Genomic DNA, 18,504 nt, shown 5'->3' with positions numbered 1-18,504 from the left:
CATAAGCCAGGGAGAGTCCTCACAGAAACTGACTGTGCGAGCAACATGATCTTAGACTTCTGGCCTCTAAAATTATGGGAACAGGTTCCATTATCTTCCAGCCACGTCGCTGAAATGGGAAGGTCCCAAAGCAGAGCCCTGCTGATGGAATGTGCTTCCTAAAACTGGGACTCCCATCCCAACGAAGGGGATTATGCCCCTAAGCCCTGCACCTTCTCCCTTCCCCACACCTATTTACCTCTGGAAATCATTCATCAGTTCAAATTACTTCACTAGCTGACTTTTGAACCTTTTGTTTTAGCCAATGAGATCTTCTCCCTCAGGTTCCCTCTGTCCTTATCAACAGGAATCCTCCTACCCTTCTCTCCTTCCTCCTCTTCTTTCTTTCCTTCTCTCTTCCTTTCACAGAATATGACAATATGAAAAAAAGGAACAACTGTGAATTCTGCAACATTAACAAATCCTAGCCTGGAGCCAGAGGAGCAGTGATGTCATTGGGACCGATGACCGACTTACTAGCCACTCTCTTCAGCCATAATCCTCTTGGCCAGAGGAGCACAGAGCTGTCTGCAGAAGCACACACCTTGTAAAGTGATGTCACGTAGGACTCACCTTGCTGCCTCCTGATTCCATAAAGAACCCTGCCATCAAAGCAACCACACAATTTCTTCCCAGCTCAGCCTGCTTCCTGGGAGGTGCTGGACAAGCTCACTCCGTAAGCCTCCTTTGTTTGAGTTTCTAGAGTGGCACGGCCCAATACAAACATAATGAGAGCCATGTGTGGCATTTTAAATTTTCTAGTAATTTAATTTTTTCAAAGTAAAAAGAGATAACATTATTTAACCCAATGCACATCAAATATCATCATTTCAACATGCAACAAATATTTTTAAATTATTAATGAGATAATTTATTCTTTTTTTCATACTGTCTTCAATATCCTTCATGTATATTTTATACTTAAAATACATCTCAATTCAGACCGGCCATAATACAAATGCTTAGTATAGTCCTTCTAAGGGTTAGTGGCTACTGTATTAAACAGTGCAGCTCTAGAGCACCAGTCCTGAGCTCTGGTGTTAGGTCACCCAGATCTGCAATCATCTCAGATGGTAAAGTGAACATCGCCCACATCAATGCCACGTACATGAGTATATGAAGAACAGGAAATTTAGCACGGAAGGGTGGGCAGTGATGACGAGGTCAGATGAAGCTTCTTGTAACCGGGGCAACATATCACCAGAGTGCCACCAAGGTGAAATTTAGAAATGCTACTACACCTAGAATGTGATTTTAAGATTAGTGGAAGGTGAATTTTGTTGCATCTATATAATCTCAAAAATTCCAATGAAAACTGAAAAAAGTCTAATGAAGAGTTGTTTTAATGTTAAATGTGGTAGGTATGTAAATTGTCTAATTCAGTGCCTTGCACTTTGAAGGGTTCTTAAACGAAGCCTATGTATCTCCTATGTGGCACAATCACTGGGATCATCTGGACTCTTGATCGGGCTGTCACCCAGACACAGCTTCTGAATTCTGTCTTGGAATCAGTCACTGAAGAACATCCTGCCCCAGCTCAGCCCATGCCTAACTGGGTGTCTGCATCCCCCAGGAGCCAACCTTTGTGAGCTAGTGATGCTTTCGGGGCATGGGGGGGGAGGCGTAGGCCCGGAGGAGAGGAAGAGAAAAAGCAAGGTGAACATTGTATAGAAAGTCATTTTAGCCCAATCCTGCTGGGAACCACTGAAGAATACTCTCCAGAGCTGTTTCGACAAGAGCCAAAGAAGCTGGGCTGTGCTATTCCACCAGCCGGCAGCCTTCGTTGTGGGCCACCCCAGGAAGAGGTGAACTCTCAGCACTTCTGGCTTTCAGTGCATGAGTGTGCGTGTGCACAAGCAAGGGGGCTCCGGGAGCCTCGGAGGGTGGAGAGAAGACTGCAGCACTGGCTGTTAGCAGGGAGAGAGGGGCGCTGTGGTCTGCTCTCGGCTCTGATCCTAGCTCATTGCATGACTTTGTACAAGTGAGCAAACCTCAGTTTCCTCCTCTGTGACATGGTTCATAGTCCCTACCCCAGAGAGCTGTTGGGAAGAATAAATAAGACAACACACCCATCACTCACTAATGGAAGGCATTTCGGACCAGATGAGAGGATTCCTGGCAGGCTGATGGGAAGGTCTTGGGGTAGGCGGGCCAATCACATTCTGGCTTGCAACGCTCGACGCCCAAGTCTAGGCCAGTACATGCGTGTCAGTCGCACTGCCGTCCACCACCCATCCAGAGTAGTGTTAGGTTCAGGCTGCACACAAATGGATCTAGAGACCTTAGCGCGGTGCCTGGCACATAGGAGCTCAATAGAAGAGAGAGGAAGGAAGTGCCCTAAAGAGCTCTCTGGAGCTCTCTTGCCTGCTTTGCTCCCAAAGAGCATTTCTCTGCTCTCCTCTGAGGCATTTTCACTGATTTTATGCCACTTAAATACACTCTCCTAGGCCACAGCCTCCATGCCGAACATAGGTAAGGGGAAACTAAGGGAAATCTATGTATTTCTCATAGACCAAACTCTGGGGCCTCTGCTGTTCTCCCAGGAGATCCACGGAAACACTTTGGCAAAGTTGGGACCCCATGAGATGTACATGACCTGGGCAAGGTGGGCCACCCTTAGGTTTCACTTTAATAACAATAATATTTTACATTTATGTCTATAGCCCTTCATAGGGAAAACAACATCATCTTCTTTGAATATTACACCCATTTTATAGATTATAGCCTGAGGTAGAAGTTAAGAGAATTGTTAAAGAAATTACAGGTTGTCAGCAATAAAATGGGGATGGGAACCTAGGACTTTGGGCTCTTAGTCTGGAGCTCAACAGGACATGAAACCAAGAAAATCAGCAGGAGTTCAAGGCCATCTTTAAGGGGTCAACTGAGTGCTAGCACTGAGTGAACCAGACCAAACTTTGCTCTCTGAGAACACAGCTAGATTAGTTGCTAACCATTTTCCCCTTAGCTTATACATATGATAAGTAAAAATTTTGTGCAATAAAAAATACTTTCTAAATGACGAATCTCAGAGGGGAGGCGGGGATGCGTGGGTGGGTGGAGAGAAACTAACCAAGAATTTATATGCAAATATGCATAACCCATGGACACAGGCAATAGTGTGGTGAAGGCCTGGGGTGGGGGGTAGATGTAGGGTAAAAGGGGTCGATGGGGGGGGGACATCTGTAATACTTTCAACAATAAAGATAAATGTTAAAAATTATTTCTAGCCAGACACTGACCAATTCTCATGAGACTCTTATAAAACAGAGGTAACTATTAAAATAATCATTTTACAGTAGAAACAGTCTCACAGCAAGGAACCAATTGCCCAATACTTCAGCAATGAGTTAGCTCAGACTCCAAAATAGAGCTTGGGTGAGTGAGTTTATCTCCCACAACAGCCATGAAGGCATCCCTAAGCCCCAAAGATTGCCTGGGCCACACGCCCCTCTGATCTCTGCAGGCCTCACTTTTTACCTTATTCAAGCCTCTGTTCAGATATCATTGCCACTGTCCCCAATCTAAATAGTCACTCCCTAACATCTTTATCTCCTTTGTAACCCTGCCATAACTTGAAATTGCATTACACATCTGTTTGTTAACTAGTTTAATTCTTGTCTCCCACCAGAATGTGAGCCAAGCGAAGACACCAGTGCCACGCTCACCACTGTATCACTGGGGTTTAGAACAGTGCCTGTAACCTAGTAGGGACTCAGTAAATATTTGGGGAGAAAATAAATAAGTGAATGAATGAATGAATGAATGAATGAATGAACTAAATTGTCTTTCCTAGCCCCTAGGGGTTTGTTTTTGAAAGGAATCTGCACCTCCAAAAATGAGCAAAGACCCTCTGAAGGATAAGACTGAGAAGGCCTGCCTATGTGCCCTCCACCCCCACAGAGAGCTTGCATCGCACCCTTAGGTCCAAGGCCTGGATCTTGAAGAAGACACACTCACACTTTGATGAGTTCTACATGCTCCTGCAGTTCCTAAATGGCACCAGTTCAGAATTTTTCACCCAGCTCAAATGCCCTGGGGCTCATCCTCCCCAGGCCTCCACGCCTGCCTCTGAACTTTCTGCCTCCTTTACCTCTAACCCCACCACAGTCCTAAAAACCTCTGGGATGATGAAGGGCTTGGAGGAAGAACTAACTCTTCTGCATCAGTGACATATTCTGCGCTGGAGTGGCTGTAACACTGGTTACAAACTGAGTTAAATTCTACTTAAGAATATCTCTCCTTATGTATGCAAATGGTTAAAAAAATAATTCATTAATATGCTGCTTAATGAACACTATTGTTAAGAAAGAATTATTGGTTGTAAACCTAATGTGGTAGATCAAAGGCGTTTTCACTGTAAAGAAAGCAAGGAGTCAACAGATGTAAACATGACCGAGTATGGACTGACCTCACCATCTATGATCCCCAGCACCTCTAAGCTAAAAGCTGGGACTGTGAATTTTATTAAGCTCACAGAAACCCCACTCATAACCCATTTGCAAACCAAAGTTTAAGAACCATTGCCCTAGCCCAGCTGGGCATGGCTCAGTGGTTGAGCATTGACCTAGGATCCAGGAGATTGTTGTTCAATTCCTGGTCAGGACACATGCCTGGGTTGAGGGCTAGATCCCCAGTTGGGGGAATGCAAGAGGCAGTCAATCAGTGACAACTCTCTCATCATTGATGTTTCTATCTCTCTCTCTTCCTCTCCCTTCCTCTTTCTGAAATCAATAAAGATATATTTTTTAAAAAACCATTGCCCTAGAGAGAGGTCACCTTACTTCCCAGCACAGGGGCCCCTTGGCTCACCCTGAGAATGAGGGGATTAGACAAATGTCCAGGTCAAGGAAACAACTGACCATGGATAGACATGTCCTTGAAGGCCTTGCTTCCCTGTGGGTTGTCCCTTTTATCTTCTGAAATTCACTCTTAGAATTTCACAAGGCCTAAGGCTCCATCTCAAATTGGGGGAAGGAGGGGACTCATATGGATGCAGACCTTGTCCTGGCCTCTTAGTCTTTCTCTAGTTTAGCTCCATAGACAGGCCTTGCAGCTTATAGTCAAGTAACATAGTTCATTAGAACTAGGAGTTCTGAACAGAGTGCTATGCCAAAGCCTTATTAGTAACTGCAATTCTCTGTTCTTACCTGCTGTGCACATGCACATCCCACCTTGGAGGGGTGCCTTCAGAGAAAGGTTTAGGGGTTCATGGCCACGTCTCTTTCCACTCCAGAGACATGACTAACAGCACTCTGCCATCTCTCTTCAGGGCCTGCAGTCAGCTCCTTGAACTCCAGTTGCTGAGTCTTTGCTCCAAACTGAGAGAGGAGCTGGAACTCCAGAGCTGCCCCCATCTGACTCTAAACATCATCATACCTCAAAAGAATTGCCTTCTGCCAAGCTCCTTGCCCAACTTCACCATTCCTCAAGGACACTGCATATGCACCCTGTGGGGACCAGAACTCCAGCCATGTTCCTATAGAGCCGGAGTCCCTCCCTGCACCACTGGCCCATTGCTGAGGCCTCAGCACGCCATGTAACTCAGCTTATCCAAGTTTAGGAGAGAAAGAGGGCTTGTTCTATCCTGCAAGATCAGTCAGGCTAGAACATCAAGCACAACAAAGCCTGTGGCCAGGATTCAGCAATGATTCAGCTATAAAGATATAATGGGCACCTCTTGTTTTGCCTTCCCAACATCTTTCCTCATTGTTTTAGTAGGAGCACTCACATTTTCCTTTGGGAACTATCCCTCCTCCAATATAAGTCTGGAAAATTTAGATGGAGCTGGCCCCACTTCTTAGACCATGGATAAGCATGGTCCAAGTCACATATTATGCCTCCCAAGCCAAAGTGATTGGTTCACGAATGGGCGCAGGAAGAAGCTGATCCATGTGAAGCCAATTTTAGAACTTTCTCTGGAATTATTGAGAAAGGAAAGCTGTCTTCCCACTGGGATTGCTGAGTTCAGAGAAATAAAAGTCTGGAGCTGCTGGAGCTCTTCCAGCCTCCATGTGTGAGGACCCTCCCTGGGAGAGAAATCAATCAAAGAAAAGTAGAGCCAAGAGATACTGAGAGAGAGAAACTGAGTCCTGATGACATTATTTGAGCACAAGGATCCAATTAGGTCTGAAACCAATACTCCTGGACTTTTAAATTATGTGAGCAAACAATTTTTTTTAATGCTTGAACCAGTTTGATCTGAATTTCTTCCATTTGCAATGTATAATCCTGACTGACACATCTGACAAGAGAAACCCTAAATAACAAATGTGCCCAAATGCCAAAGAAGATTGTCTAAAAATTGCCAGGAAAAGAAATGTTAAAATACTCTCAACATTGGCATACAAAGCCCTTCACAGTCTGGTCTGTCCCCTTCCCATCCAATGAGTAGCTACACCCAACTATTAGCAGTTCCCAATGTGTGCCTCTGCTTACATCAACACCGCTGGGCTCCAGAGAGGCTTTCTGCATACACTCTCTTGGGTCTATTTTTAATGTGTTTTCTCCTCTATTATATTATTAAGAATCTTAAGGGCAAGGGTTGTATTTTACTTCTCTCTTAATTCTTATTTACTGGCCCACAGTAGACAACGTTTGCTGGATGGATGGATGGATGGATGGATGGATGGATGGATGGATGGATGGATGGATGGGTGGGTGGATGGGTGGATGGGTGGATGGGTGGATGGATGGATGGATGGATGGATGGATGGATGGATGGATGGATGGATGGATGGATGGGTGGATGGGTGGGTGGGTGGGTGGGTGGGTGGATGGATGGATGGATGGATGGATGGATGGATGGATGGATGGATGGATGGATGGATGGATGGGTGGATGGGTGGATGGGTGGATGGGTGGATGGATGGATGGATGGATGGGTGGATGGGAAACTACCTATGCAATACAATCCTGTACTTCAAATAGGCCTAGTGGATTTGCTTATTTTACCCCACACTCTCCAATCACACATTTTTTTTCTCTAACTACCATGAGAATAAATAATGAGAGCTCCAAGGTTGAGTGACATGGAGCGAAGGGTATTATCTAGTGATTCTCTTCATTGGAACCCCAAGCTCCGGATGTTTATCCTAAGCCCTTCTGCCTGAGATTTTAATTACAAAACAAGAGCTGCTCTTCATCTTAATTTGCTTTTGTGCGTCTTCCACCTCCTTGCCGGAGATGAAACCTGGCTTCCCGTAACAAAATGCCACTTCCCTCACAGCCCTCTTCTGTGATGTCTGGTCTGATTCTCACTTCCCACTGGGCAGGGAGCAGGGTCAGCATTGTGCTTACTGCCTACCGCCACATCCTGATCAGGCTGTTGCCCCGGAGGCTCCCTAGCACCCTCTTTTCCCAGTCATTTTCACCCCAGCCTCCCAGAACCCCACGCTGGTTCCCTTATGACCTCCATGTCATTATCCAGAAGTCAAAGATCAGCCTCTGCTTAGAGATTTTTATGATAATACCGAGTCTGACCACCTAGAAACATGTGAACTGGCACTGGTCCCAGTCCTCACCCCCAAGTATTCAAATGTTGAAGCCTTCCCAGTCACAGGCATTACCCCATTGTGATACATGTTTCTGACTTATCGCTCTACCAGCTACCACGGAGGAATCTGGACTGCCAGGCCTGTTTTTTCATCCAGAAGGAAAGGGGAGGAAGAAAGAAGGTCCTGCAGCCAGGGATGGAGAGGAGTTTTAAAGCAAGAGGTGAAGAAGCAGCCACCAAGTTGGCCCGCACTCAGGGTTGCCCAGGCCAGGGCCGGAGTCTGGGCTGAAATTCAGACCCTGCTACATTCACTATGCTTTGCACCATAATGTCTTTATTTCCTATTGGTCCTCCCAGACAGAACTTCTAATAATTTTAACAGAGATCTTGGACTGCTTTCCTGCTTGTAAATTCTTCCATGGCTTCCCACTGCCTATAAGATACCTTTCAAACTCTTCATCTTGGCCCAACAAAATCTTTCATGATCTGACCCTGCCCACCTCTCGACTATATTGGTCCAAGCATATCCTTTACTTCAACCCCACTCTTCTGCCTGTGGTTCCCATGCTTCCGTTGCATGATACCTTCCCAGATGTGTTTCCTTTTGCCTGGAATGCTACCTTCCTTCTCCCCCTCACTTGGTCTCTGGCCACTGCCTACTCATCCTTTAAAACTCTGCTAGGCTATTACCTCTCTCAGGAATCCTTCTCTGACTGCTTTCTCTACAGTCTGATTTAATAAGCAGAGCTTCATCATAGCACTTATCACTTTTTACTGAAACATTGATTTACCTGTCCTCCGCTAAGTGACTGTGATTTCAAGGTTAAGAGGAAACCATAACTCATTCATCTTTGTAGACTTAGTGCCTGGCATAGAGTAGGCACTTAATAAATTTGTGTCAAATGAATAAATACATGAATGAATAGATAAGTGGAATTTTGCTAACCCCAATCAACACTACAATACCAAAAGATTAATATTTTGTGTCGTTCCCTCCACCCAGATATTTGCACCTGAAGAGAGGTTATATGATCCAGTGTTCCTCAATGAAAGGCCTACAAATTCCTGGTGGTACACTGAAGAAGTGTGGGAGGAGTGTAGGTTTTCATAGCAATTACTAAACATCCTCTCACTCTCCATCTCCAGTTCATTTGCTAATGAGACATACATCTCCTGCCATACTGAGCTTTGAGGATACTGCCAATCACCTAGAACTCTGCTAAATTTCCTAATCTCAATCCTCTTTGTCGTGTGTGTGTGTGTGTGTGTGTGTGTGTGTGTGTGTGTGTGTTGTATCCATTAACCCCACCTTCCACGAATTATTCAATGGACATCTGCCCCTCCCCTAATTCCCTCAACACCAAAATACCCTTGATATCCAGCCCCTTACAAGCCTGGGCTTACTCTACATAACACAGCTTGATCTCTTGAATGCCAGTCTGCTCTTACTTGTCCCTGGACTTGAGTCATTATATGTAAACCTGTTGGTGGCTAATCTTTATAGCCCATCAGAAAGAGCTATGATGCAACTTTTGTTTTGATTGTGTTTTAAAGTCAGAGCAGTATCAGCAATCCTGTAATTATTGTCTCCTTAAAGCTTTCCACAAAAGTGTAATGTAATAAAAGAATGTCTACCCTCAGTTGCATAGAATGTTTAGGTTGCCTAAATAATATTCTTTCACAGCAAGGGAGACTTACCTGTATACAGAAAAGGTTTCTCCAAAAGAACTTAAGATGGCTTATACTAACGAAGCAGAGGTATGATAAAATACAAAACAATAGCAACAAAAATAAGAAGATAAGAAATAAGTAATTAAAGTAGGAAGAGAGTATAACACTGAAACCTAGGCTAAGAAAAACCAATGCAATGAGCTTCCCGACAGCCGACCCAAAAACAGAAGTACAATAAATTGACTAATAAAAGAAAATAATCCAGGATTTGCTATCCCTCTTTAATGAACATTTATTTTCCTTTTGTCCAGTGCCTTCCCCTTCTGGGAAATGCTCTGGTTCAAGTGGCATACACACACCCCCTCAGGTCTTTCGCCAAAGGTGGACTCCTAAACCAAACTGGGCTGGTCATTTTGCCCCACCTCCCTGACACAGTGATTGGTCTTGGATTGGGTAATTGAATGGAGCTGGGTCAATGAGAGTCTTTCCCGGGGCTTTTCAAACTGAAGCTAGCCCTTCAGTTTCTCTCTGGAACCAAAGTCTCAGAGCTGCCAATAGGAAAACCTCCCAAATGTGTGGCAGACCCATCTGAGAAATGCCACCTGAGAGAGAAGCTGAGTGAAGGTAGAGAGAAAGCCCTCTGATTGCATTCAAGGCCCTGGTTCCTCTTCCCCCTGGGCTCTGCTGCATCCTGGCCCTTCCTATGATTTCGTTATGTGGCCAAATACCTTCCTCTTTTGCCTAAGCTGATTTAACTTGAGTTCCTATCCCTTACAACCAAAAGAATGCTGACTAATATAGAACATTGAGCAATGTGATGAATGGTGAGCTCCAAGGCAGTTTTATCAAAAACGCAGATGTTCTGCATGGGGCCAGTTCTTCCCATGGACCATTTGATGTTAACCACATTAGAATCTAGTTCTGTAAAGGCATGTCCATGCAGGGACAGTTTCACATCTATGTCCTTGATCCAGGGATAAAGTTCAGAACTTGATATGTTAATAATGAAAGTATTTCTCTGTTGTGTTTTAATTGAAAACTGCATGGCACGTTATTCAAAACAGAAGAAGATTAGGCTTTCTGATTTAATTGAAAGAAGATTCACATGCCCTAGACACAAGAAATGGAGATAACAGAGATAACATTTTATTGAAAATTCAAAGGACTTGATTGCACTTCTACCCTGGGGCAGAAACACCCACCAAACAGAACTGTTTTAGGATTGGAAGACAGATAAGGGATTATAGATCTATAGTGCCTAAATATTAACCATCATAGTGGTTCTGCCAAAAGGACAATATTAAAAGTATAAAATACAGCCCTAAAGAGTTTGGCTTGGTGGTTAGAGCATCGACCCATAGACTGAAGGGTCTTGGGTTCGATTCCAGCCAAGGGCACATACCTCAGTTGCAGGCTCAATCCCTAACCCTGGTCTGGGTACGTGCAGGAAGCAACTAATCAATGTGTCTCTCTCGCATCGATGCTTCTCTCTCTCTCCCTCTCTCTCTCTCTAAAAAGCAATGGAAAAATATCCTCTGGTGAGGATTAAAAAAAAAAAAAGTATAAAATACAGAGCTCAATGCTAGAAGTACAAGCAATAGTTCACTAGAGTTTACCAGGTGTACCAATTGTGGAAGCAGCAATCCTCAACACTTCTGCCATGATCTAGGTTTTTAATCCAGACCCAAATGGCCTCTCCTCATACTTGTTTCCTTGGCACTCATTCTATCACCTACACTTGCTGGCTCCTTTTTAGACACTTTACACATTATGGAGAAAAAGCAAAAGGATTACAACATCTAAACATAGCTTAAGAGCAGCCTCTCACCCACGTTCCTGCCATCCAGTAATTGGTTAATATATAATAATGATTAATAGATTGTGTCCACAATAACCCTCCCATTCTTGGCTTCATGTTTGATTTTTGTAGCAAGAAGTCAAAGTCTCCTTATCATGACCTCAGGGAACCAGACCCAAAGACTGAGGTACTGAGGTGCAAGGTAGGGGCCAAGCCCAGGCAGGGATTTCGGCATCGGCCGCAACAAAGGAGCTTACTGTTGACTCAGACTCGGCCTGGAAGCTTTTATATTTATATAGGAGGGGCCAGTCATCAGTAAGACTGAGAGACGCCTGATGACCCTCCCTTTATCGCCAGGGCTCCCTCCCTCTGCCAGCCCTGGAAATCACAACGTGGTCAACATCATTTGTGGAGTGTGCCGTCTTCGTCAGTGAGTTACTCCCCGCACCAAATAGCAAGAACCACTGGTTCACATGGAGATCCTTTGGGAGGTGGGCTCACTATGCAAGATGAACAACCCCTTCCAATGACTTTGATGTGGGGACCTGCCCAACATAGCACAAATGACAGCTTTACTAGTAGTAAAGACACCAGTGGTCTTATAAAATTTTTAAAACATTAATATGATTGTTAAATCTCCACTCCCCTCAATTTTTCTGCCATGAAAATGTTTGGACTCCTTGACATTTGGCTATTTGACATTTAATATATGTTCTGAGCAACTTTCGAAGCTTCAGTCACCCTCACCCTTTTCTCAGTCTCAGCTCTACATATTTCCCAACTTCCTCATTCCACTCAAAACTTTTAAACAGGCCCTCAAAGGGAACTACATTGTCTGAGTTACTAATATAATCCTTGTGTATAGCCACCATGGTTTTCATATGCAGCTAGACAATAACTGGGCTGCAGGTCCAGAAAACATGTATAGGTTGATGGAAGTGAGGAAGATTCTGGGGAACAATGGAACTGGTGCATTTTCTGCTGCATTGGACCACATGAAAGATTATTATGGAGAGGCTGTGAGCAGAAGATATGCCCAAAGCAAATGGAAAAGTGAATTATTAATTTCAGAAAAAGCAAAGAGTTTACAAGAAAGGAAATATCATATCACACAATTTGGCTCCACAGGAAACAATGTTTTCATGGACATAATGTAAACTCTTTATGCAAATTTTTTTTTTTTTTAATGTGATAACATTATATTGAGAAATTATAGAAAAGGAAAGTATGTAGGATGAGAGTTAGGTATAGTTGAGTATGCAGTAAGAGAGTTAGGTATAAGTCCTTATCAGAAATACTAGAAATTCACAAATGTTTAACACTGAGAAATCAAGAAAGAGCACGGTAAGCATATTTTGTAGAAATATAATATCAGAAGAAAAATCTAAACATTGAAAAAGGTGGGCTCCTGTGAGCAACACTGAAGAGTAGATGAGGTGAAGATAAATTTTTGTTTTTCATATTAAGTCTTTGAATACTATTTGACTCCGATAACTATTTGCATATAATACTTTGATAAAACTAAATTTTAATTTTTAAAAATATACATGAAAATTTGAAAGGCTATGAAGAGATAGCTCACAGAAAAAGAACTTCAGGCCTTATTTAAAATAAGAGAAATGCAAATTAAAACTAAATTGAGGTACTGTTTCTCATCAATCAAATTGGGAAAAATCCAAGTTTGGAGCCATCCTCTTTTGGCAAGGCAGTGGGGAACCCCCATCAAGGAGAATCAGGTAGTACCCACTAAAACTGCAGATGTATTTCTCTTTGACTCAGCAAGCCCTCTTGTAGAGAAGCAGCCAGACACTCTTGCGTGCTTATGAAATGACATATACATAAGATTTTTCATTACAACACTGTCTGTAAAAGCAAAGGATTAAAAACAGTCCAAACGCCTGTCAGTAGGTAACTGGTTAAATAAAACATGGTTCAATCACTTAGTGGGAAATATTTATGTTCTCAATGAATAAAGATTTATTAAAAACCTACATAATTTTACAAGCAGCTTCCAGGCCCTCCTAAGCTCAGAGGGCTGAGTCAGAGCCTCTCAGACAGAGCAGACTCTCTGCCCTTCCAAAGCCTGAGCATAAAGGGAACTTGGCTCTCAACCCTTTTCAAAATCTTAGAAACAAAGCAAGACACCCAGTGAGGCAATGTCAGAGTTAAGGTCAGTCTTGGTTCAAATAAATCCCTCTTGGCCACTTTGTTAACTGAGACACTCGGACTTTGGTTGCTCATCTGTAAATGGGGATGAAATTCCCTGCCTCCCAGGATTGTTGTGGGACAGGGTTGTATGTGACATGGGGGGCACAGGGCCTAGGCCACAGTGAGTGCTCAACAACAGAAGTTTTTATTAATAGTAGCACCGGGAAAAGGAGTCCTGTCTCCAGGATTAATGTGTTCATGAGAAGAGGACAATCTTGGATATACCAAGGTAAGAGTCAAAAGTCACTGTTCTGAAGAAAAGATTAGTATGAATTTCCCTTCATGATCAGGCAGTTTTGGAAGAGACCCTTCAGCCACAGGCAGAAACATGCGCCACATGGGCGCCTCCAGCTTCTCCTTGCCACTGCCTCCTCCGAGGACTGGCAGAGACTTTCCTTCCCTAAGTAGCCCACAGGAGCAGAATTGGAAGGACTGAGCCCACACATCATCTGTTTAGGATGAGAAACCCAAGGATCAGAGAAGTCAGTGATGTACTCTAGAGCACACAGCCGGCAGTCCTGATCCATACCTGGGAGGAGCCACTAATGACACTACTAATTGGGTATACATTTCGTGATAGCTGTTTTCTAGTGACTCAAAACAGAAATAATAAATCTAAAAATGAGTCCTCAAGACACTGAGCCAAGCTGACTTTCATTCACTCCTGAACAGGGTTGAGATCGATGTGAAAGCATATGGTCCATATTGGTGGAGTAAGTAATGTGTTTATCATGTCAACCCACCTTTATGGCTGTGCCTGTGCTTTACCTTGTATATACTTCCTGTGGAATGAAGCCCCAAATGTAGTGGCAGTTTGTATTGCAGTAAAAACAAGAATTTCCAGAATGTGCTTGATCCCTGTTCTAGCAATGACTGGACTTGTAATATTAGGTTTCCATTTCCTCCTCTGTAAAAGGGCATATCAGCACCCTTCACTGTGCTGTTGCAAAAATAAAATCTGGTAGCTATGTCTGTCTGCCACTTAGCATCTCCAGCTGTATTCACCGGGCCCCTGAGTCTCCCACATTCCTACCTCGGGCGTTTGCAATGGTTCTTCGCTGCACCAAGCAAAATGAGGTGATGAATTTAAACAAAGATACAGTGAGCGTCTCCACTATGCTAGGCAGTGTGTGAGACCTTTACCCCCTCTCTTATTTAATTATCACAACAATCCTGAAAGGCAGTCATCATTATTTCCATCTTACAGATGACAAAACAGTAACTCGGAGCACTGAGTGACTTGCATAAAGCCCCGTGGTCAGGCAGGGGCAGAGTGGGATGGAACCCAGGCCTCCGAGCCTGTTGTAACTGGGAGCCTCTCGCCTCTGAAGCACCTTTTTAACAGCTTCCCTTCTCACGCACCCCCTCAGCACGAACAGAAAACCTTAATTTTCAGCAAGTCATTTGAAAACTGCAAAAGAGGGGCCACATCCTTTTCTCTACCTTATTGGTGAACAAAGACAACATCATGTTTCTAACACACTAGTCAAACCAGAGGGGAAAAATCCCCGTGACTTCAGTAATTTTCCGTCCTTTGGAACAAGGACATATCACACAGAAGATTTATCAAAATATATAAACATTGCTTTTAAATAATACCAATCTCTGTTTTAATGCGGCTTAAATCCTAAAACCTAAGGTTGAATAGCTCCCTTTCTTGCATCTTGACTAGACACACAAGCCGAAATAGATATACAAACCACAAACGCAAGAGCCAGCTCGTTCGACTGGGCTCTCACATCAATACAGAGATTCCTGGCTACTTGCACCCAATTCGACTCTGGTCTTAGGCGTGCTGACCTGAAGTAGTTGCTGGCTGCAGCAAGCACCACGCGGTGGCAGGAGAATTCCTGAATGTCCACACACAAGATGACATCTGTTAGAGCGTTTTCCACTCGGAGGGTCTCCAGGCCATTCTGCAGAATTAAGGAGAGTCCCGTGTCGTCAAACTTTGCCTTGTCCTCGTTTAAGATTTCTACCAGGTCTCCCCTTTTCTGGGAGGGTTGATCTGTAGGAGGTGCCAGGGGCCCTTCCAAACTCTTCTCTACCACGTCGCCCATAGTCCAGACGCCCCCTTGTCCTGCCATCAACATCCAGACTGGAGGAGCGCCCAAGTTTCAGGCAGGTCACATTGCAGAAGCTGAGCGGATTTCCTGTGCAGGGCCCTCCACTTATCACCAGCTGTCACACACACATAACAGGAAGTCTCGCACTTTCTCATCCTGTTACTACAAACGCCATAACTTCTGTTCTTCTTTCTGTGAATATTCACAAGATTAGAAATTACTTAGATGGGGTGTGTAGGAAGGGGCTCCGGGAGAGAAGGGGTGGCTTCTCAGAGTCTACTATTAGTGTTGTGCAGTTATTTTGGTCTACCTCCCCCCCATATCCGTAAGCAGGAAGCCTCTGGTTCTGGTTGTTACATTCACACTCCTGGTGCTTCTGGAACTGAAGTTGTCAGTGACGGGATGGACAGGGGCACTCTACAAACCTCCCCCTCCATCCTGCCAGGAGTCTGAGGCCCTGCAGTGAGCCCCCACACAGTCCCTTGGGAACCTTGGAAAACATGCTTGTCTCTGGCATTCTCATTTCTATCAGCACTGCACCTCTTCTGTCTTTGTCTTTCTCCCTGCTCAGGGGAAAACAATGCCACGGCAAATATCAAGGTTCCCCAACCCACTTTCCAAATGTCTATTATTTCATATATGGGGGACATAGAAGAAATGGTCTCCAGAAACTCCATCCCCAGGGTCTTCTCTCTTAGAAGACCAATCAGGGTAAGTGTCTTTCCTCTACCACCACCATCAGGCTCTCAGAGCTGTAACATCATGTTGACATTAACTCCAGAGCCTCCCGTGGAGAGAACTGTAAGGCCTGCCTGCCATGGCTGCACCATCCCAGTGCCTGCCAAAGTGGCCTCCTCTGTCTCACTCCTGCTCTCACTCACCTTCTAGAAGTGGGGAGCACTACCAGGTCTCCTGATCAGCAGGAGTCCTGATCCTCTCACTATCCCGGTCAGTGGTGACTGAGCCCTCTCCAGGAGTCCCGATTCTGCCTCAGCTCTTCTTCTCTCCCACAGATACTTACTCTCAAAATCAGAGTCTTTGATATTCTCCCAGACTTGTTGTTTATCTAGAGCTCTGTCAATCAAAATGCTTTGCACATCAAAAACAGAGTATCTCATCAAAAGTGGGTCTCACACCCTGGACAGTTTTGCTCAGTGGTTAGAGGGTCAGCCCATAGACCAAAGGGTCCAGGATTTGATTCCCTGTCAAGGGCACATACCTAGGTTGCAAGTTCTCCGCACCCCGGTCGGGAGACAAGCAATCGATGTGTCTCTCTCACATCTCTCACATCAATGTTTCTCTCTCTCTCTCTCTCTCTCTCTCTCTCTCTCTCTCTCTCTCTCTCTCTCTCCCTTCCTCCCTCCCTGCCACTCTCTCTGCAAAGCAATGGAAAAAAATATCCTTGGGTGAGAATTAACAAATAATAATAATGATAATAATAATAATAAAAGTGGGTCTCACATTATAAGAAACCAGAGATGTGTAGTCCCAGGTTGATCCAGAAACTTAGTGACGCATCAAGGACGCAAGTTTTTTTCATCTTTCCATTCTGTCACTCTCAATGTGATGGAGATGTCCCCTCATGGTCACATAAGAGCTGCCACAGTACCGAACACCATGTCTTCATACAACCCCAATCCAATATGGAGAAGTAAAAGAGCAGGCCTCTTCTCCTCCATCACTCTCTTTTTACCAGAGAGAAAATATTTCCTAAAATCCCCATTGGACTTCTAGGCCACTTGGCCACCTCATACCAAACACCAGGAAATATAAATGCAATACCATGATTGTCTTGAATCAAACTTGATTGGTCCACTGAGACTAGTCCATCTTCCCCAAGATCTAATAGATCTAATAGGATGATTGGCTTGAACCAAACTTGATTCATCCACTAAGACTAGTCCACCTTCCCCAAGAACAAAATCAGGGTCTGTTAGCACAGAAGAGAGGGAAAGGCTGGTGTGCAGTTAACCTCCTGTGCCTGCCACACCGACATGCACAACCCTAACTCTCCCTGCAGGTCTTGGCTGGAGGGAACTCACGTTGTAAACAACATTGGCCATATTCAACTCCACCCCAGTCATCCCAAATAAAACAAAATTTAAAATAAAGCTCAATTCTTTATTCATCATGAATACTGTTCACCAAGTTCACTTCCTATTTTCCACATGCCTTCCAAGCCCACCCATCCCATCCCCTGATGCAAGCAGGTAAATATTACCTTCCCCACAACTTTCCATTTCCTAGTAAGTAAGCACATGCCTATGGTATAATAATACCTACAATTACATTTTAGCACAAAGGTAAAAAAACACATTTAGATGAACATTTATGTCAACCTGGATATGCTCTAAGATTCAGCATGAACTGGTAAATATCCTTTATAGCTACAGGCAAAATAACTGTTCCGTGAAAGCTTTATTTTCCTTACCAGGCAACAATATGTACAAGCCATTGGCAAAAGCTTTATTACTGAGAAAACAATTTAATTATATCTTACTAAGCTAGTTGATTTTATGATGCTTGTAAGGAATAGATTCTGTCCCCACACAAGTGGGTAGCTTCACTCAAGGAAAAGCTCACAATTCCTAAGGCCATAGATTGCCCCTCTAACTCCAGCCAACTGTCTTCTCTAATATAAGTTATAATGATAGAAACAAGTCTTAAGTCAGCCACAAAGGAAGAGCCACTCTTCCCTCATGTTAACTTATTGCTACAAAACGATCATTTCTTGAGCAACAACTATGCTCCAGGAACTACGAGAGGCACTTTATAAACTCTAATGCACTTAATCTTCCCAGTAATCCAGTGCAGTTAAGTACTATGGTCTTCTATTCAGAGACAGGAAAGCAGATCAAGTCACATAATAGTAGCACAAAATATCAGTGTCGTGCCCATATCCCTTTAGCCCACCCTGGAGTTCACCCACAGACAGTTCCCAACACTCAAAAGCATCACTCTGAGAACTTTCTCCAGCTACAAGGGAATGTCTGCTCACCAGAAGGACTGGAGAGTTAATGCCCCAAGACTGACCTTCAAATGAGGGCCAAGAGATGCTAGATAAATAGACTAGCTTCCTTGTCTCTTGGTGGGACAATGAAGTGTGCTCTACACTGTCTGTCAAAGGACTCCCAGAGTGCTGAGCTCCAGGTGCCCATAGTAGTGACCCACTCATCTGCTAAGGGCTTCCCACCCTTTCCACCCAAATGTAAGATTAAACTTTACTCAGA

At 44.0% G+C, this 18,504-nt stretch overlaps 1 protein-coding gene across 1 annotated transcript in view; it reads right to left on the bottom strand.

Moving 5' to 3' along the window:
* KLHL6 (kelch like family member 6) overlaps positions 1-15,301 on the bottom strand; it is a 37,899-nt gene extending 22,598 nt beyond the window's left edge. Inside the window, exon 1 of the mRNA XM_016218032.2 lies at positions 15,009-15,301. Coding sequence (XP_016073518.1) covers positions 15,009-15,301 — 293 coding nt within the window. The remainder of the gene's footprint in view (positions 1-15,008) is intronic.
* Positions 15,302-18,504: the final 3,203 nt, after the last annotated feature.

This window comes from Miniopterus natalensis, chromosome 6, assembly GCF_054644295.1.
Source record: "Miniopterus natalensis isolate mMinNat1 chromosome 6, mMinNat1.hap1, whole genome shotgun sequence".
In the NCBI taxonomy this organism is placed as follows: Eukaryota; Metazoa; Chordata; class Mammalia; order Chiroptera; family Miniopteridae; genus Miniopterus; species Miniopterus natalensis.
This window is presented reverse-complemented; position numbering and strand designations above follow the sequence as displayed.